At 31.7% G+C, this 21,613-nt stretch overlaps 2 protein-coding genes across 6 annotated transcripts; one reads left to right on the top strand and one right to left on the bottom strand.

The window, feature by feature from the left end:
- Positions 1–256: 256 nt before the first annotated feature.
- LOC105335764 (poly(A)-specific ribonuclease PARN) lies at positions 257–12,954 on the bottom strand. 3 transcript variants are annotated; one of them, XM_066065985.1, is made up of 22 exons: positions 12,864–12,954; positions 8,620–8,697; positions 8,346–8,419; positions 6,878–6,945; positions 6,690–6,771; positions 6,253–6,313; positions 5,758–5,941; positions 5,039–5,143; positions 4,615–4,741; positions 4,309–4,365; positions 4,069–4,146; positions 3,790–3,833; positions 3,564–3,606; positions 3,220–3,295; positions 2,887–2,997; positions 2,707–2,776; positions 2,502–2,557; positions 2,300–2,386; positions 2,127–2,201; positions 1,598–1,751; positions 1,185–1,276; positions 257–595 (listed from the first exon to the last, which is right to left on the bottom strand). In XM_066065985.1, exons 1-22 carry the CDS (start codon positions 12,937–12,939, stop codon positions 552–554), a joined length of 1,842 nt encoding a protein of 613 aa, XP_065922057.1. In that variant the 5' UTR covers positions 12,940–12,954; the 3' UTR covers positions 257–551. The 3 variants fall into 3 exon arrangements, with proteins under 3 accessions (XP_065922057.1, XP_011438149.3, XP_065922058.1); XM_011439847.4 differs by lacking the exon at positions 12,864–12,954 and adding an exon at positions 8,787–8,893; XM_066065986.1 differs by lacking the exon at positions 257–595 and having other exon boundaries at positions 1,582–1,751.
- LOC105335763 (bifunctional apoptosis regulator) lies at positions 8,978–18,954 on the top strand. 3 transcript variants are annotated; one of them, XM_011439845.4, is made up of 8 exons: positions 8,978–9,107; positions 10,422–10,667; positions 11,005–11,230; positions 11,512–11,668; positions 12,972–13,120; positions 14,143–14,301; positions 17,356–17,552; positions 18,680–18,953. In XM_011439845.4, exons 2-8 carry the CDS (start codon positions 10,429–10,431, stop codon positions 18,846–18,848), a joined length of 1,296 nt encoding a protein of 431 aa, XP_011438147.3. In that variant the 5' UTR covers positions 8,978–9,107; positions 10,422–10,428; the 3' UTR covers positions 18,849–18,953. The 3 variants fall into 3 exon arrangements, with proteins under 3 accessions (XP_011438147.3, XP_034314371.2, XP_019925977.3); XM_034458480.2 differs by having other exon boundaries at positions 9,023–9,138; positions 18,680–18,954; XM_020070418.3 differs by lacking the exon at positions 8,978–9,107 and adding an exon at positions 9,988–10,121 and having other exon boundaries at positions 18,680–18,954.
- The last annotated feature ends 2,659 nt before the right edge of the window (positions 18,955–21,613 follow it).

Raw genomic sequence — 21,613 nt, 5'->3', positions numbered from 1 at the left:
TATGGCTATATACACAGGTATTCTACCCCTAGGCACAAACTGGTATGCACACTTCAATTTTCACTAATTTGGGGCAATAAATATTTTCCCAGTCTTACATGTACCTATGATTATAAATGTACGCAAAAGCTGAATGAAAATATTCAGTCAGAGTTAAATTTATTTGATAAATGTTTTCTATCAAATGTGCATGTTCTTCTTTTATCTGTTACAAAGATACAAATTGCAAAATTTCTCATATTATTGAAAGACTTAATTTACTGTTCCTTTTTATTGAACTTTAATGTTTATATAATTGTATTAAATGTCTAAACTATTCACAGCACTTTTTTTAAAACAACCACATGTATATAAAGCATTTTCATCACAGTTTTATCTCAACCAAAGTATAACTTTTTCCTGGTTGATGACGATCTGTATATATCTTTTTATTTCTGCAAGCAGTTGGTGACAACTTGCATGAGTGAGCAGCTATAAGTGCAGCTATATATAAGTGGGATTTTCAATGAGATCCTGTCAAAATTAACACTTAATCACAACTCCATTATGTGTCACCATGCTGGCACTTCAAACAGTTTCTGTTCACTCGATTGTTCTGCAAATGAAATAAAAAAATTAACATGAAATATGTGTAGTTTGAACCCCAAGACACAAAATGTTGCTGCATGATTTTAAACCGTTATCATTTTCTGGAACTTTCCTAAAATTATTAAAAATAATGTAAATTTATTATATTTGACGTGTACGATAATTGAAGTTTTTAAACAAGTTGGCGTATTCCTGAATGTGACATTCTTATACATATATGCAATGCATTTAGCTATGTACTTGATTTAGCGAAATAGAATACACAGCCAAATGTAATATGTTAACAGTATATGCTGCACCCAATGATATTCATTCATTTTTGAATCATTAAATGCCTAATATGAAATTAGTATTTAATACTATTTTTTTTCTCAGCAGTAGATTACTTTCAATTGTTGAAATGCCTGAAGCAACTAACACAACAATTTCATTCAATACTTCTGTTCAATATAATACCTATCTTCCCCATAATTTACTGTTAATTTTAACAATTTTTAGCTAACTTTTGTATTTCATATCTAAGTACATGTACATTCCATATCAAATTTTAAGACAAGGGGGATAGGCCCCCCCCCCCCAAACAAAAATAGACTTACCACTTGTGCTGTCTGGTTCCTCTTCTTTGTTTTCACTCTCTTCAGGCATTGGTGGTGTAATTGACCTTGACCGAGAGACAAAAACTGGAGCACTGGAAAGAAATTTTACATTGTGTCTAACCATGTATTTATTTGAAAAATCTGGTTAGTAAAGTACAGACATACATTATTCAATATAAATGTAGAATCAGTACCTTGGGTAATGCATCACAATTAAGCAACAGAGAAATTTAATCTTTTAAAATTGTGTTTCTTATAGATGATGATTCACTGCCAGAAGGCAAGACTTCATTTCATTTTTTTCTTATACAGAAACATTTTGGAAAAGCAAAAAAAATTGTTTAAAAAGAAGAAAACAAGAAAAGGAAAAAAAAAACACAAAACAATTTCATCTTACTGCATCAGACACTCACTCCACATTTAGGGGCTTTTTCTTCTTTGGCTCCTCTTCCGTGGATTCTGCCGAGTGTGGGCGTTTCCTCGATTCTTTGTCCGGTAGTCCGTTTTTGAACAATTCATATGTCATGATTTTGTAGCGAGTATCTCTCTTGCAGAGAGTGGACATGACTGGAAAACAGAACATTGTAGAAAAACATCACTCATGGTATTTATAAGTGTAAAGGTATTTATCACACCCACTTAAAAAGACTTCCAGGTTGGTGGGGGGGGGGGGGAGGGGGGGGGTTTAAATTTTAAAATTAGAATATTTAGAGAAAACTAAAAATGTTCTTCTCAAAAACCATTTTTTCCAGAAAAGCTGTTAATTGCAAAATTAGAATACAGAATTATCATAATTCAACAATTAGATTAACAGAGATCTTCCTTTTGATGTCTGATCTCTGAATAACAAATGAGCAATGAAAAGGAAACAACAAAATTAGATAGTCAGTTTACCCCCCCCCCCCTTTTCAAAATTATATACAAGTACATGTGTATATATACCTGTAGCTGATTGGTCTTTCTTATACAGTGACACAAAAGCAGATACATCATCTAACCATGTGATATATACATTCCCTGTCAACAAAATATATAAACAAATCATTAAAAAAAAAACCAATCAAAATGATTAACAAGAAAAAGAACTTTGCAAATACAGCAAGCTTTCAGCTTACCAAAGGGAGAGAAGAGCTGATAAAGATCCGGTGCTTTCCATTCCTTTGGAAATGTGACATGAAACACATGATCCCTGCTCGGAAGAACTGTGCAGAAGAAAAAAAATATAAAGGTAAAAGTCTAACAATGTACATGTCTAAAGATATTAAAATATACAGATGTAAATTTCAACTGTGTTGTATTTTTTTTTTCTTGACATACCATCATCTCCTGCCAGATCTAAATAAGGAATATCTGATATCCTCATTAGGAATAGCCTGAAAAAAATATAATTCCCAGTTCTAAAGAATGAAAAAGTAAAAACTAACAAATCAATATTAATACTGATTTTAATTAAATAAAACAACCAAACAAGTTTAACAAAAAACACTACTAGTTTCAATGATCATCTACTTTGATAACTTACTTATTTGTGAAGGGTTTTATAATCGTAGCATCAGGTAGCACATTAGGTAAAGGTGGATTCTGAAGACCTCCTACAGTGGTAAGCAAACAACAAATGAAATTCATCAAATATACTAAAAGGATTGCAATTTTCAAAATAAAACTTTCAAGAGAAAAAGAATCAACAAGGCACCATAACTACCTAGAAAATTAGACATTGCTGTGAAACATATTCCTGTGATGTAGGCGTCGTATGCTGCCTCATGTAGATTGCTATCGTCTAATTTGTACTGAGGGAAGTTCTCAGGAATTACTACAGAATAAATATATAGAGACATAGAAATCCATATATAAAAATATTTACATAGTGTTAAAAAAAAAATGATTTGTGATATTTTTATAAAATTACCAAAGCTGAAATCTAATATTAATGGCCTAAGGAAAAGGTCATTTTTATATAAATAACAATTAAGAATTATGTATACCCTAAAAATTCAACTGCAATATCATTGTTAACAAACTGAACATTACTTACCGATCTCTGGGGGTTTAAATGGTGTACAATTTGTGTGGTTTAAGAGATCTCCCAAAACTGAGCTAGGCAGCAAGTCCTACAATGCAAAAGTAAAACAAGATATCATTGTCATACAAATTGGCCTTAAATGTAGACATTTTGGAAAGGAAACAAATCTTAACATTACCATACTGTTGAGTTTAATAAATTACCTTGAAAGTTATCAATTATTAAACCATAACCTTCTTCTTTCAGGTCATTATGTATACATGTATATATCAGAAGTCTTTTTTTTTTAGTATAAAGTAAGCAAGTAGGTTCATGTGATTGTATATTGTTTATTTATTAAAGTGTATTAACCTCACCTTACATGGTGCTGTGTTTGCCATAAGCTTTGTATCTAGAATTCTGGAAAATATACCGTCAAATTTAAATTCAAAGTATTCTCTTGCATGCATGTAAATAAATGTATTGACTATTAAATAAACACCAGTATTGACTAAAGAAAATACCACTTTTAAAAGTATAAGTGCTGTGTGTAAGCCAATCATTAGAAAATTAAATAATATGTAATTCTTTATTTAAACTTACTTGGGAAAAACACATTTTGCCATTGCCTTGAATTCTTGGTAATTCTAAAATAATAACAATATTATAGATACAGACAGACTCAAGATTAGTTCTGGACAAATGAATTACAGGTATATGTATTAACAGATTATCTTTTTAATAAACAAGCATATAAAGATCTCCATGCATTCATAACAAATTGTGATAATAATGCTGAAATTGCTGGGGGAAATACAAGTACATTGTATAAGGATGGCACATATTTTCAGTGGCAGCGAACGGCGGGGGCACACAACTCACCTCCGGGAGCTGGGAACAGAACCTATTCAGTAGGTGCACCAGATCCATAAACATGTTATGGCCCACCATCAACTTTCCCTACAGAAAGACAAACCACACAATAATATATCGCTACAGAGAGACAAACACCACAATAATATATATACACAGTGATGTTTGGAGTAGATTAAAGATGACTTGGGTACAGTACCCTGTTTAGCATAAGCTATGGTGATATCGTAATGAAAAGTTTTTACTTACACTTTGAGATATCAACCTAATGACTTTGGTGAATCCTACAGCTTCTTCCAGCTCAGCCTACAAAAAAAAAAGACATTATAAATATGATAACAAATAGAGGCAATCAGAAATACAGGAAATCATTCATGCAGCTCTTTACTTATCTGGATAATTATCCATTTAAAGTGTGCAGCTAGTTCATTAAAATTTTTGAAAATGAAAAAAGTTTACGAAGCAATTGACTGATGGCAGACACAAGATGATCAGAAAAGTTCTTTCCAAATTAAATATAGCTCAGGTGAGCTAAAAAATTTTTTACACACTAACCAGTTCTGCAGACTGTTTTTCCTGTTCTTTCATTTTCATTTCATCCTCTGTTTTGATGCGGGTGACCTGGATATACCTCTGTTTCTTCTCATCTGTCTTGGCGCCCAGGTGAACCCCCGACTGAAACCTTAACAAAGAACACCCTATAAATAATGCAAAATTTCAGCTTACTGATCTCTGATTTTTTTTTTTTTTTTTCAATTTTTCTTATCATGTACATTAAATACAGTTATTTTAATATTTAACCATTTCACACCTGTTTGATTAAACTCTATACTCATTTAATGCATCAGTAATTTTTCCAAAAATACATACAAAACCCATAAATTTTTAAGTTTGATAAATAAAAATGTTCATGAATTCAGGAAACACATTAAGGGATGCTACATTACACTTTGATTTCATTCAATCCACCAGATTATACCTTTGTCTGACTGTCTGGTATATGAGCTTTCTTACAAATCCATTACATGGTGGAAGTGACAGATTTTCTTCTCCATCCTTTTCCAAAAACTCTTCAACACTCTTGCTGTAAAGAGAATTTAAATATCAGTTTAGATTTAGTGAAAATTTAAGCCAAATATCTACATTTGGCTGTGCATTTTTGTATCATCATTACATGCCTTGCATATATATACACACACACATGTAATAACAAATACATGTAATAAAAATAAATTGATCGCGATATCTATGAGCCAGTAGTTACTAGTGATAAACCCGCTCTGATGTTATAATACAATATAAAGTAGTTGACATTTAACAGGAAGTTGAAATTGAGTTTGTCAAAAAATGAATGGCACTATACGGCATGCCTAAACAAATAGTATGAAAAAACGTTTCAGCCATCTGTGATAATAACTTTGATGAGAATTAGTTTGAAAATTTACAAAGTACTCATCAACGGAAAGTTGACGTCTGATTGGAAAAATAATGAATCCCACCTTTTAACATACTTATTAAACAGAAAGTGTGTTAACATATCAAGCATCTAGTTGCGATTAATAGTTGCTGAGAAAAATGTGACAAAAATTTGTTAAGACAGACATACATGGGTAAAATGGTATACCCTCCTTTCCTTTGGGATATTATAAAATTACTGATGTATCCTAGAATTAAGATTTATAAAGTTCAAATACAAACCAAATGCCTTCGATGAAATCCTTGTGTTCCTCCGGTACATTTATGGGTCCTTTTGTTGTGACCGCTTCCGCCCCACTGTCAGGGGTCACGAAGGCCGGCGAGGAAAACTGCTTGTACTGTTTATGTCTCTCCTCCATCAAATCTCTCAACTCACTCTCTTGTGTAGAAGTTATAAAGGGTATACCTGAAATAACATTACACACGTGGCTGATAAGCATTATAATCAGATGAAGATTATTGCAGTTTACTTGTAAACATTAATCTGTAGGTCTTTGATATTCATCAAAACAAAATTTATATGCAACAATATATGAATGAACAAGATAAAACACTGATCTGGTCATATGACTGCTAGAAACAGAGAAGTTTATTTCGATCATTTCAGCTCAAAAAAACTTATCTCTATTCGTCCCATGTGTTATTGTTCCAATTTTTACATTAATGTGAAATTGTTGTAATATATATATATAGTAACAATAAGAACAACATTTTTACCTTCTTTAAAAACTTTGTTAAAGTCAAAACCTTGAGATGCAAGGAAATCAATGCTTGAACTCTACAATATATATACATGTGCATGACATGTAGCTGAATCATACAATAACAAATATTCATGAAGTAGAATCATACACAGTTAACAGCTTAGTAATTAATTTTTATTATATTATTTCCATTTATTTATTTGTTTACACTGCTTATTATTCAAAACATTTTATCTAATTCAACACAATATAAATGACAAGCTGTTGACAAGATAGAAACTAAAGAATGCTTTTAAAAGAATACAACCCAAAGAGATTATCTAATTAAATAGCACAAAAACATTAAGTTTAATAACTAATCCATATCACACTTTTTAAGGTCATAAGGTGTGACTGCTGCCTCTCCATTTATCTTTTCTGTCACACTGGATCTGAAGAACATGTACATACCTGGCATAAAAATCTGCAATCTGGTGCTGCCCTTGAATATGGCTTAGGGAAAACATAGAAGTTGAACGGTTTTGCTTCATATCTAAAATAAAAGAAATTAGATTTAAAAAAAATAGATGACAAAATGTTTAGGAAATATATGATTTCATATGAAAAAGAAAGTCGATAGCTTTAATTATCATACATACTTTTTATCTTCTTCATTATAACAAAATGTACAAAGCCCCACTTGAAACACCAAAAAATCAGAGGATCCCTGAAAAATTGAAATAAACATAATACAAGACTCAAGCAGTGAAGGAATTAACAGTCCTCTGCAAATATACATCAAAAAGATAATCAAAAACAATACACAAAACATTCAAAGAAGATTTTATGTTTGAAGGCTTACACAATCATGTTTTGAGGAAATTCAAGAAAAGGACACAACATGATTTAGGCATCTTGTTACCAATGGCAAACATATAGCAACGTACAGCATACATGTATATGGATTTTCTTTGAATCATTCCCTTCAATATTTGAAGCAAAATACATATACATCTATTGCATGCATTGTATTCCATAATTAAATGATAGAACAAAAGGAAAAACCACAATTCAATACGAGACCCTTTAGTTTAAAAGCCAACGCTCTACCAACTGAGCTAAAGGATTAACCCTAGTTAATTAAGCTAGTGGTAGTAGAAGTATGGCAGTTCTGAACCACACACCTGTTATCAGGGACATAAACATGTTTATATGTTTCATGCCTATTTTCACTCTATCATTCATGTATTATTAAAATACCAAATAAAAAGAAAGCAATAACAGCACTTAAAAAATATAAATGTTTCAATTTAATGAATGTCTTGGATAAATGATAAAGTTCATAACTTAATTCATTAATGAATAAAATTGAGACATGCGATATAATTGATTGGCTGTTCGTTTGCTCTAAAACGCGTTCGCCCTTGACGCCGTTCGCTCTAGTTTTCGTTCGCCCTAGGTCCGTTCGCTCTTGACGCCGTTCGCACTGTGTCCGCTCGCCTTAATTTTATATAGTATTAATTAATTTATATATTTTTGTGTATTCTGGTCAATTTAAACATTTTGAAAGATACATATATAATTAATGAAAACAATTCCACCCTTTTTACTTCTACATAATAATCACCATGGTTGACAGTAGTTTAAAAAAGATAGAATAGGTGATAATCATCTGCTAGGCTTCTGAATGAGCCGATTAAAGTCTCAAATTCTTTAATTGTTTAAAAACAGCAAGCGAAACATTCTAAAAACAAGAAGACGGTTATCGACAATGTAAGGCAATAAAATCTTACAATTAACGTATACCAGTAACGTCATTTTTGATGAAGAAAAAACATATTATATACGAATAATCAATAAAAGTTAACAAGTTTTAAGTTAAACGCAAATGAAATAATTTATAATATTGTTTATTTATAAACAAGGAGCGATCGAGGTTTAAGGCGAACGATAATTAGAGCGAAGGGACCTAGAGCGAACGGACTAAGGCGAACATGTGGATAGGGCGAACGCACCCGATACCGGTATAATTGTCTCATGCAGTGACACCTACATGTAGACCTACATTACAATTTTCAAAAATATCCAGTTTAACACATGTTTAAAATAAGTAATTGAGATAATTACTTTTCTCAGTTTGTGGTATCTTTCCTCTGGTGTATCAAGTGATGAAATGTGAAAAGAACTGGATGCATGAAGACCTAATTAAATAAAAGAACAAGAGATGACAAAAAATAATTTATAGTTAAATATCAATTATCTAATAAAAATCCTACAGTGGATCTACAGTGTCGTCAAATCGCAATGAAAAGGAGTGAAGCTTATTTTCTCTATTTCATTGTTTCTTATTTAAAATTTGCATAATGTATATTTCTAATATTTTGAGAACAAATATTTATACCTGAAAATTCTGTGTCAACACAGAGAAAATCAGCTTCGTTGATAGCCTTCTCCACTTCAGGAAGGACAGATGAAAAATCTAAAAAAATCAAATATAAGTGAAATACTTTTATAAATTCTTTAGATCGAATATAACTTAATTATTTTATCATTCAGTTTATCACGCACTCTTTCTTGTGACTTCCATGACCAGACGAAAGTGCGGCAAATTATGAGGCCGCACAGAGCAATCATTTTGGGGGATTATCTTAATTCCTTCTCTAAACTCTTCATAATTTTCCAAACCGTGACGTACATATGAAATACAGAAAAAAATAATGAAGTTCAGACTACAATAAAGGTGTTCTATTACAGGTAGAATTGTATAAATAGATTTTTTTAAACAGGACCTAAGCGGTATATACCTTTAAAATGAAAGTAGAACCCCAAACAAAATAAAAGTGACGCAGTAGTAACGAGCAGAAACAAGATTTTTAGATGAGTTGCAATGTAAGTATTTGGCTTTGATCGTTTTCATTAGGTACAGTTTCTAGATAACTTTGCGTTCACATTTTTCTTTGTTAAGAATGGGCGAACATTTTAGCTCTTTATAGAAAACAAGATAAATACTGTACATTTACAGGAAAAAGGAAGATGCGTCTTTAATGCATTAACCGACAATATCCGTTGTGCCAATAAATGCTAATGCAGTGGTATAAGTATTATATTTAAAGAGCTAGGTGGTTTCACTATATAATGCTGGATAAGAATGTGCAAACTGTAGAACCTATATGGCTTATCCAAACCATCAGCAGTCTGCAGAGGCAATATCTACAGAAAGTAGTTACATACATGTAGCTATAGCTAGTGCTTCAATACATTTCAGTTGCTCTTATGTAAACATTTAAAGTGTATAAGGTCCCTGGCCCCTCATTTAGAAGGGACTTCTATGTACAGTGAACAAAATTATTGGTGATGTCAGGTCTCTTTTGTCAGCAAATTGAAAATTTTAAAATGCAAGTTAAAGCAGCGATTTTCCCAAATTTGTCCAGAGTGTGCATCAAACAGTGTCTTATTTCTTCTCTCCAAAAAATGAATTCAAAAAATTGCATTTGAAATTGCCATTCCTGTTTATTTATTTTTTTTAAATTCAAACAGTTTGATGTCAATTAAGTAAAGATACCATGAATTTGTAAACATTTTAATTTTCAGAAACTATCTACATGCTCTTATAAATTAAAAATAGTTAAGAGATATGTCAACCTGTGTATTCTGTGGTGGATGTGAGAAAAAAAACATTAATATGTTTATCTCTATTTTGATAAACACCTTTATTTCCACCTTGTGATAGTTATCTTTTTTATCATAAATATATTTGTACATGTACATTGTACAATGTCCATGTAAAAAATTTTTGTTTATTTACTGTGTCAATTGGACACATAATGGACAAGCAGAATTAGATGGTTATCTGGTCCATATTATTTTGGATGAAAGGACCAATTTTTCAGTTTGAGAGCCTTGGTAAGTTATATGGTTTAAGTAAAATTTAATTTTTTTTTTATCATGCTTGAATGATAAAGAAAAAAACAATGGAAATTGGATGACTTGAAAAGTGTTAGAGCGTTACAAAATTGTAATAATTATGAGATTGTAAATGCTGTTATAAGACCATTTTCTAGAGGTTCTAGAGACCTTGTTTTGAGGTTCTAAAGAAGACAGTGCATGTATATATACATGTTGTAAAAATGAGCAAAGCTTTTAAAATTAAATTACAAGCCCCATGCATGTAGTTTCTAGTGAAATTATATATATTTTCTCTAGAAACAGAATGGATTATGAGGACAATGAAGAAGGACAGTTGAATGTATTTCAACGCCAAGGATCCATGGAGTCGGAGTTTATTTGTGGCTGTTGTTCAGACCTTTTAATTCAGCCGACCACCCTGACGTGTGGCCATAGCTTCTGTAGACTGTGCCTAGCTCAGTGGTTCACTCAGTCCCGAAAGAGAACATGCCCCTTTTGTCAGCAGGCTTATCTAGGATGCCCAGGAGTCAATATCACCATCAAGTGTGTATTAAAATGTTTTAAATTTTTTTTTTATTATTTATGAAAATAAGATTAAAAATACAGAAGCTAGTAGCAGCGAGCTAGAGCTTGATAATTAATCCAAAAATCATTTTCAATATAGCAGTATATATAAGAATATATAGTATGCAATGCAATTAATTTAAGTGTTATTGGCTTGAATTGACATGATGAGTATAGTATTTTTTTATCATATTATAATAATATTCTTTTACATTTCCTTAAAAGAAAAATGTATAAGTATTAAAAGCTAATTCAAAAAAAAATTTGGCATCTTTTGCATGTGAATTTTTAATTAATGAAATTTTTATTTATACAGAAATCTCATTGAGAAATCCTATTCAAGTAAACTATCGGAGAGGGAGGTGGAAGTTCGCAGTTCAGAAAATGAAGAATTGATAAGAATATTTGAACAGTCCCTACAAGGAGTAACTCAGACAACTGGCTCCCAGAATAGACTTCAAGGAAATGTCTTCCAAAATGTTGGCAACTTACGGTTTCAAGGCTTCTGCTCAGGGATTTGTGTCATGGGCGGCATTATACTTGTAAGTGTACTGTATATCTGGGTTTTCTTTGTTAAATTTTATGCTGCATATTTTGGAAAATGAGTAAATTTGTTAACTTTTTAATTTGCACAAGTTACCAGTAATTTTTGCACTAACAAAAGTTGTACAGAATTGAGATTTATTTTTTTATAGAAAATAATGGTTGAATATTTAGAAAAAAAACAAGTTTGCTTCTTATTTTAATGTAGAATGATGATGTAAAACATATTTTCTGAATGAAGCTTTGTTTGTTGCTGAAATACTTCTTTTTATTGACACAGTTGCTGTATCTGGTGATGTTTTGGAGAAATTCAGGATCAGATCTGCTCATTCACAAACCCCCGATACGATGGAGTACCAATGATGTAGTGCAATGGTTAACTGATTTAGGTTCATGGACAGTTGATTATAGAATGGAAGCAATGAGAAATGAAATAGGTAAGTGTGTTGTGATGTACATATCACGCAAAACTGACCCCAACAGGCTTTACTTGTGATGTCACAAATTTGCGAAAAAAATAAGTTATCTAACAGCCTTAATTCACAAAAATGTAGTTCCAACTTAAAAGAGAACGTAGAATGTATAGCATGCCATTTGGTTATTTTAAGTTTACACCTGATCAGGCTTGGGGTAATGTTTATTGTAATGTAATGCATTACATGTTTTCAAAGTAATGCTAGTAATGTGTAATGCCACAAATTTAGCATTGCAAGGAATAGTAATGTAATGCATTACTTTTCAAAATCTAGTGAAATGCTGGCATTACATGGCATTACTTTGCATTACTATGCTCTTTTATGCATGTACATTTTAATTTCATAAAATGGTATTGAATTGAATAACTGAAATTGTATTTGATTAAAAATTGTTTTAAAGAAGGAAAAAAATTCTTGAGTTAAAAATATTTAGTTGTATGATTAAAATGAAAATTAACAATCCATTCTTAAATTGTCAATATAACTAGCTATAACAACACAATTTTATAACATTTTAAGAGTGTTGTCATTAAGAATTTGATATCATTTGAAAAATTAAATTATACAATTAGTTATTAAGCATTTAAAGAATTCTTTACTGTGAAGAATGTGTCAACAACACGCAATGCCCCAAGGTTAATCTAAGTATCAAAACAATCTTTTGTTTTAAGAGGTGCTAAACACCCCAATCCTCACCCTTCTCTTGGATGTGTTTCATTAGAATAGAGAACATACACCCTTAAAAGCAAACAAGAAGAGCATTAATATTTGATGCATATATACATCAGGTGACCTGATGTATATACACATGAAATGATGCTCTTCTTCTCTGTAATATTTACTTGGAGTTTGCAACAAAAAGTTGCTGAGCTGTTTATAGCTGAGCAGTGTAATAAATTGTTTATACACTTGTAGCCTTCATCATCTTGTATTTTTGCAGGAGTTGTTTTAAGAACGTAACTATGCAACATTTAATCTAGTGTTAAATATCTTACCCTGCCATGATATCAATATAAATATGCATAAACATGCTTATATAAACTCAGTTAATTCATTAATAATGACTCAATGTGTTTATTTAGTCTGTGATAATGCCATATCTTGAAAACATTCTCAATACACATCAAATGAACCTGGATATCAGTACTTTGAGTACCTTGTTTTCCAGTTGTATTTTCTAATCCAGAAGTCTGTATAAAGATTGATGATGTCCCATCACAAAGAAAAAGCATCACTTTTCATGTTCTCTCTTGTTTTTTTGCAGATGGAAGACTTCTTGTTGCTGCAGACAATGCAAGTCTTGAGACCATTTTAAATGTGACCAATGTTCTTCATAAAAAAGCCATTTCCAATGCTATTTGGCAGCTTAAGGAGTTTAATATGAAGCTCCCGGGCTCTCTCTGGGAGTACAAGGTGATTGAGAGCCTCAATAATACAAAACCATCAGCCATGTTGTAAACTGTTATAGAGCAATAAATTGCAATTACATATTTATGAAGAGTGAGAGAAAAGAAGACCAAACTATCAGTCTGAAATAATATATGGTTTTATTGTTATTGATTCAAATGTTTATCATTTTGTCAAATTTGTTCTGTATGGTAGACTAAATAATTTATAAATCAAGCTGGTTCTAATTTTCATTGATACAGTAAAACATCATTTTGATGAATACCAATACATATATATTATCATAACAGTAACTTGATAAAAAAATATCAGATTTATATGTTGAGTTGACAGGCGCGGATCATCAGATCAAACGAGAGGTGAAGCGTCAAGTTTGATCTGATGAGCCGCGCCTGGCATTGAGGCGTTTGGCAATGAGATGTTTGTAGACGTGATCCGGTTCTTTGGGTCAGGTTACTGTTACATGTACGATGATAAATTTATTATATACCCTTGTCCATTTAAAAGTTTTAATTACAAAACTATATTTGTTAATTCAATTCAACATTTGTAGAATATTTCTTTTCCAAGAAGATTTATTTTAGAAAATCAAAATAAAAAAAATCCCGTTTTTTTTCATTGAGCGTCCATGTATCGTCTAATGTCTATCTTTGTTCTGTTGTCGTTTAACTGTCAAATGGCTGTCCTTGTGCTTGTCAGTCCTTTCTAGCTAGTGCTGTTCACATGATTTTCAAGGTTGAAGCTACAATACTGTGGTTTCATTAATTTTCGTGGGTATCAATTTTCGTGGATTTTCTGAAAACCACAGTTTCAAGGATACGTAATTTCGTGGCCAATGATCCTATCAATACAAAGTGTTAGTTGAAATTGAACTTCAATGAACATTGAATTTCGTGGATCAACTTAACAACGAAATCCACGAAAATTGGTATTCAACGAATATTGATGAAACCACAGTAGATTGTTATTATAAGCTTATATAATTTTCAAGTTTAAAGTATTGTATATATCTTATTTTTATTTTACAGGCGTTGCATCCTGGCCGATCTCTGTTCCTTGTGTATGGCATGAAAGATTTTCCAAGAACTACTCTCCTGTATGTGTATTTCTTTGAATATGATGAGATATTTTTGCCATTCCTACATTCCACATATCCAGAGAACACAGACATCCCCAGTATTCATTTGGTATGTTATGAATTGTAGTGTAGTCATGTTTATTACAGATATTGCAAACTTTCAGCGGGAGACAAACTGTAGAGGAAGGTCACTTCATTTTGTCACTATAGTCTGTCCCAAGATTTTTATGCAGCACATTTGGACAATTTTTAATAAAATTACACATACTTATGATAAAAAAAGCGCAATTGAAATTGATGAAAAGGAAAATATCCAAGATATTTTCATTTACACATCAATTTTCACTGTAAAAAAACCACACGAACGTAAACAGATTTCTTACAGAAATTTATAATGGGAAATGTTGACATCTTTTCTCCATTCAGATGTCACTCTGAATACCTCACACACAATTTCAATCGGGTATTTTCATCTCTTTTGCAATCCAAATTCCCTGTAGGCTTTTTATTTTAGCCTTTATTGAAACTTTACAAACTAGAGGGAACATTCAAAGGGAAAATATTGGGATTTTTTCATACTATTGAATGACTATTGTTTGAAACAAGAGGTATTTATAAATATAGAATAATTTAAGAAAATGTGCTGCATAAATATCTTGGAACAGACTATAGGTCTTTCCACCTTTTAGATATATTGACATAAATTTTTCTTTACCTAAATGGCCATTAAAAGTTCTGGCACCAGACGACCCTTTGCCTGATATAACTTCGAGAACTTACTACCGTAAGTTATTGCCCTTTGTGAAGGAAATGCTTGTTATCGCTACTCCTTTGAAACCACAACAGATAGAGACTTGGAACTTATACCAATATCTTTAGTTACATAGAGGTTCCTTCGATCTATTCATACCAAAAGGATCTGGGCTGTGTTTTACAAAAGAACTTACGATAAAGTCGTAAATATTTTCAGTCTCATGGAATGCTCTTTGAGTTACAAAATTTAAATAAAACTATTAATTTACCCATATTTTAATTTCTGTAATCATATTCTACAGCCATTAAATTAAAACATTTATTAGATTTTGAAAAATAAGCATTCATTAATTTGGTCGTAATTCATAAGTCCCGTTGTAAAACGCAGCCCTGATGTCTCCTTTAAGCAGTATACGCGTTATTTCCCCTTAAATTTTTTTAATTTCATTGAAAACACAATTTTTAAACCATTCATCATAGAGACATCAGATCACTTCAAAAAGAAGAGATGACTATGACCATCAAAATGACATAAAGGTCAAGGTAAAAAAAAAATTATACTAAATCTTTAAATTAATGTATGGAAATCATTTCATCGAATCTAATGAAAAAAATTTGAAACAGAAATGTTTTGAATATAAAAAAAATGATAAGGTGGAAAGACCTCTTACTGTTCAAGAACAATTTATCTACTAGTTTCATAACTTTTCTTTGTAATATTGATTTAAAGAAGTCTAGACTGGAGTAAAAGACTAAAGTATCACAGCAGCTGAACAAATTTTCATCATCACATTTTTAGGAAACATCTGATGAGAAAACGATTTTTAATTAGCAATTTTTAATCGTTAAGACCCAGCTGTAGGAATGAAATAAGAAAGCAAAAAACTCATTGACAAGTTGTTAAGATTGACCAGTGTGAAATAAGACTGAAATATAATTATGTAATAAAGGAAATCACACAATTCTTTGCCAAACAACAAAAGTTATAATTTTTCATTGCTTCGTGATGTCCGGCAATGTACGTCATCAGATTTAGTGAATTTTAATGAGGTAGTCTGTCTTAATTTGTTCAGCAAAATAGTTTACTCCATCATAATTAGGTACATAGAATGGCAGTACTAAATTTAAGGTTTCAGTATTATTTGGTTTCTTTGAAACATTATTTCGACATTATATGGTTATATGGTTTTGTTCACAGAACACAAAATGTGGCCGTGCACAGTTACCCCATGTTTGCAGTTTTGAATTTTAAATAATTCTTAGATATACAGGAATATATTTAATTTTTTGAGTTTAAATTAATTGAAATTATTGATAAATTATGTCCACCACATTTGGTGATAAAATGACGTTATAAGTAAGTAAAAAAAGCTATGTAAAAAGTCTTCCTATTTTTTTTATTGGACCTACTAAATTTATTAAAATTTTTATTTTTTTTTTTATAAATTTTACATTCCAAGAATCTTTAAAAGTGTCTCAATATTTATTATTATCACATGTTTATCCCAATATACGGTGGATATCACTCATGGGATAAATTTTTGATATTCCACTGTGTGTTCTTACGCCACGTGTCGTCATAGTTAATCATTACGTTACACACAACTCGTTGGATAAAAATCATATACCATCGCAAATCATGAGAGATCCTATATTTAACATATATAAAAATATGGAGAACAATAGAAAATATTTTTAAACAAGATCTACTCTACTAAATTCTCAAATTATTTTAGTAATTGATTCCATAAAGCTGATTTGATAAGAGTTTTGGCTATTGTTGCTCAAGCGAGTTCCTACTTAAGCCTATTGTTTTTTCCAAAAATGATCACATACAATCATGTACTATCGAATTTTACATCTTGCTGGCTATCCCTTTGGAGTAAAGAATTGCCCAACATGGAATAAAGTTGTAAAGGTGTAATCTTTTAAGACTGCATGTAAGACCACAATCGTTCTAGCAACAACAACAACTGAAAATGGTGCATTGAAACCATTATGGAAGCAAACCGTATAGACACATCGCCGTTAAAAAAAAGAAATCTTAAAACAACGTCAATACATGTTCTTATGTTCCTTATCGTAATGTATATTGGAATTACTGCATTTATTTTTCATTTTGGACGTTCTTTAATTGACTGATGACTTTTGACACAACATGATGCAAATGGTCAAAGCGACCTAGCTAGGCTTGTGTAAATTATTTGTCAATGACTAAAGTTTAAGAGCTGTGCAAATATAAAAGTTTATTGCGTGAGTTTGAACCAGTTATCAAAATTAAATGTGTTACAATGTTCTTTCCATTGAGCATGAAGGTTTTATTTGCCGATTTTAATAGTAGTTAAGAGGGAACCTTGAATTTTCATTTTGAATGTTATGTTAATTAGCTGATATCAATATCTATTTTCAGTATGACGACCCCAGTCTCAGACAAGAAATCGAGTTTTTGACCTACTTCACCATACTGCCCTATTGGGTGGTGTCCAAATTCTGTTGGGCGTGGTTTGACGTCCACTTTTATATCTGCTCTATGATGTTCGTTAATTGCGCAACTTTGACATTCCTCGAAGCTATGGCCTTTAAAAAGCTCTTCCCAATGAATAAAGAGTAAGTATGCATAGTGATGTACAAGTTTGAATCTTCAGCTTTTTTTTTTAGTTTTTAGGAGAAAATTTTTTGTAAAATTAGAAAAAAAATTAACGTTTGTTATCAAACACCATTTTTATGATCAAACGTCTGTAATTAAGATATACAAGATAGTTAAACGAAAAACAAGAGTTGTTTTTAACAGATAATATTGAGTCCAAAGTATATGCAAGCGTCAGAAGGATGTCAGTAGCTTCCATGTTGAATAGCACACTTGTTGCTGATCTGCTTGCACGTCGAATTTCTATCAATGAAGAGTTTGATGGAAAATTCTTTGCCGAATTTACTGAATATATCATATAAACGAAGCTTAGAAGCATTGAAGTTACATGTACCATCTGCTATATAGTATTCTCTGGTGGCTCTAAAAAAAACTTGACTCTCTTGGATTTATCCCTTTGCCCACAGTTATCAGAAAATGGTGTTGCCACGATGTGTGCATCACATATTTTCTGGTGAATGAAGTTTTTCGTAAATGAAAATGTCAAAATCCATCAAAATGGTGTGGATTCTGCATGGGATTTATGTTTAGTTATTGATCAAAGTTTCTTGTTGCGAACTTATCTTTTCTCAAAGTTTTACAAAAGCAAGGAAGAAAGCAATCTCGGTTTATGTGAAAATATAATTTTAATAAATGCGTAATAAAGATAAATTCGAAAGCTACATACCAAGTAATCGACATCTTCGCTAGCCAAGGTTTTCTGATCCGCACCGCTTCTCACAAACCCTTGGCATATCTTGATATCAAAAGTCGATATTTTTTCCCTTGGTTTTGATTGAGGTTTACTGAATTTATTTATTGATAGTACCATATGCCAAGGGTTTGTGAGAAGCGGTGCGGATCAGAAAACCTTGGTTAGAGAAGATGAGTAATCGACAGTCCTGTACGAGTAAAGAACCAGTTTCTTTATTTTGAATGCAAAACCCATATAAAAACAAGTGGATACTTTTGGCTCATGAGAATGTATTTACACAAGGTATTTCTACAAATACATACATAATTACACGTATATGCAAATGCATGATTTTTGTTAGATAGGAACATTTAACATAATATTATTTTTTGATATATCTTTCCTTTGTTCCAGATATTGCATAGCGGGTCTACGAAGTTATGGCAAGGGTCTAATGTCTACTTTCTTCTTTTTAATGATTTGGCCAATCGTGCCGTCACTTATCTGTGACTTTTTCTTTTATTCCGTCTTGTTCTTCACCCCTTTTTACAATGTGGATAAAATTTGGAAAGAAAGAACTTAGGGTTTTTTTTTTTAAATGTGAAGTATTTGTATATTGTTATCTTCTATTCATGTTGTGCTTTTCGAGGTACGTATAGTTTTTTTTTTTCGAAAATTATTTTTAGCTGTTCTATTTCTTGATAAAATGAATCAAACCCTGATGATAGTTTAATTTTTAAATTTGTTCTTCACCCCCTTTTTACAACGTTGATAAAAATGTATAAGTTGTTTTTCAAACGTCGATTATTTCTACATTGTTTTTTTTGTTTTAAAGCTGCTTGGTCCGATTTTCTTGTAATTACAGTATCAATTTTTTTTTCATACAAATCATTTATCTTAAAAAGTTCTGGACTTTCTCCTATTTACACCAGCAGAATCAGTCTCCTTTCAAAGTTAGAAATATTCAAAGTAAATAAAAATAATTTCTCTTTGGGCAAACGAAAAAACAAACCAAAATGCATCACGGGAAACCCCTTGGTTTCGTCCCCCGAATGATTGGGGTTATTCAACCCGCATGCTATGCATCGATTGTAAAGAAAGCAGACTTTAGAAATGTTAGCGAACAAAATGTACACATGTTTATTTGTAATTTGTCTGATCATTTCGACCTTTATTTAAGGCGATTTCAAATTCGTAATACAACTATACCCGTCTCGTCGTCAGGGGTGAAATTCAACATGAGGCGAAATATCGAGGTACCTTTTAATGTCGTTTGTTTTGTTAGCAAATTTTGTACGTATTTTTCTTCATTGAAATTTGGCATAATTGACGGGTAAAACTACTGCAATGTCTATTATTATACATATACTAAGCATGGCCATCGTTTAAAAGCGTGCATAAAAATTGATATGAAATCGGACCAAGCAGCTTTAATAATGTGCTTGTCGGAAGTGTGTAGTCTTTCATTTTTTATTTTTTTTTGCTTTTTTTAAAATTCTGGATAGAATGAATCGAAATGTTCTGATTGTTTCATTTTTAAACTCTAAGATATGTGTAAATAAATTATTTGTTGCGCGTTTGTTTATTAACCATATAACTGACATATACAGGGTTCACTAACACCCTCTTTGTTTTCCTCTTTTAAAATTTGATTTTACTACAGATATAAAGTATTACTGCAACAGAAAAGAATTAAACAGCGTTGATATGTTTATATGGTTTTTACTGGAACATGCATGATTCAGATTATTATTTTGATCTTTCTTCTAAAATTGTCCATATTATTTATATGTGTAATACCTTGTAACAATTTGATATGAAAAATTGAAATATCCATACTCAATATACTTTAAGGGCCTTTGATTTAAAATTGTAAACAAAACAAAGAGAACATAAAAATAGCATTCATTTGTTTTAAAAATGGATATTTTTATTTCACTTATTTTGGTTTTCATTTTTTTAGGTCACCTGAGTCACTCAGGAGACCTATTGCAATTGGTCTTCGTCCGTCGTCGTGCGTTGTGCGTCGTGCGTCGTGCGTTAACAATTTTACATTTTTAACTTCTTCTTGAAAACTACCAGGCCAATCGTTACCATTTTTGGTGTGAAGCATCTCTATGGTAAGAAGAATCTAAATTGTGAAATTTATGGCTCTACCACCCCTGGGGTGCCACGGGCGGGGCCAAATATGCAAAAAAAGCCAAATTTTCAAAAATCTTCTTCTCTACTCCCACGCATGTGTGGAAAAAACTGGTTGCATGGTTGTGATGTCCATGAGGCCCTCTACCAAAATTATGAAATTCATGGCCCCTGGGTCAGGGGTTCTGGCTCTAGGGTGGGGCCAATATGTCCATATAGTAAAAATGTATTAAATCTTAGAAAATCTTCTTCTCTACTACCATATATATTTGTTAAAAACTAAATGCATGATTATGATGTCCATGAAGCCCTCTACCTAAATTGTGAAATTCATGACCCCTGAGTCAGGGTTTCAGGCTCTAGGGTGGGGCCGATATGGCCAAATAGTAAAAATGTATTAAATCTTAGAAAATTTTCTTCTCTACTCCCATATATATTTGTTAAAAACTAAAAGCATGGTTATGATGTCCATGAAGCCCTCTACCTTAATTGTGAAATTCATGACCTCTCGGTCAGGGTTTCAGGCTCTAGGGTGGGGCCAATATGGCCAAATAGTAAAAATGTATTAAATCTTAGAAAATCTTCTTCTCTACTCCCATATATATTTGTTAAAAACTAAATGCATGGTTATGATGTCCACGAGGCCCTCTACTAAAATTGTGAAATTCATGACCCCTTTGTTAGGTGTTCAGGCTCTAGGGTGGGGCCAATATGGCCATATAGTAAAAATGTTTTAAATCTTAAAAAATCTTCTTCTCTACTCCCACATATGTAGGCAAAAAACTGAATACATGGTTATGATATCCACAATCTCCTTTACCTAAATTGTGAAATTCATGGCCCCTGGGTCAGTGGTTCAGGACATGAAGGGGGGGGGGGGGCAATATGGCAATAAAGTGTTAATGCATATAATGTTTAAAAATCTTTTTCTCTATTCTCACACATCTGTATAAAAAAAACGACTAATAATTATGTTTACCAGGAAGTCTTCTACTGAAATTTTAATTTTCATGTCCCCTTGGGTATGGGTTTTGACTCTAGGGCAGGGCCAAAATGGATGTATAGATGTTAATGCATATAACGTTAAAAAATTATCTTCTTTACTCCCACACAGCTGAAAGGAAAACTGAATTCTCTATTTTGTAGACCAGATCTTTTAGTTTTTCACCAAAATTATAGGTTTCACAGATCTTTTTGAATTAAATGTGG

Source organism: Magallana gigas, chromosome 7 (assembly GCF_963853765.1).
Source record: "Magallana gigas chromosome 7, xbMagGiga1.1, whole genome shotgun sequence".
NCBI classification, from domain to species: Eukaryota; Metazoa; Mollusca; class Bivalvia; order Ostreida; family Ostreidae; genus Magallana; species Magallana gigas.
Note: the sequence above shows the minus strand (reverse complement) of the source record. Positions and strands in the feature narration are given on the sequence as shown.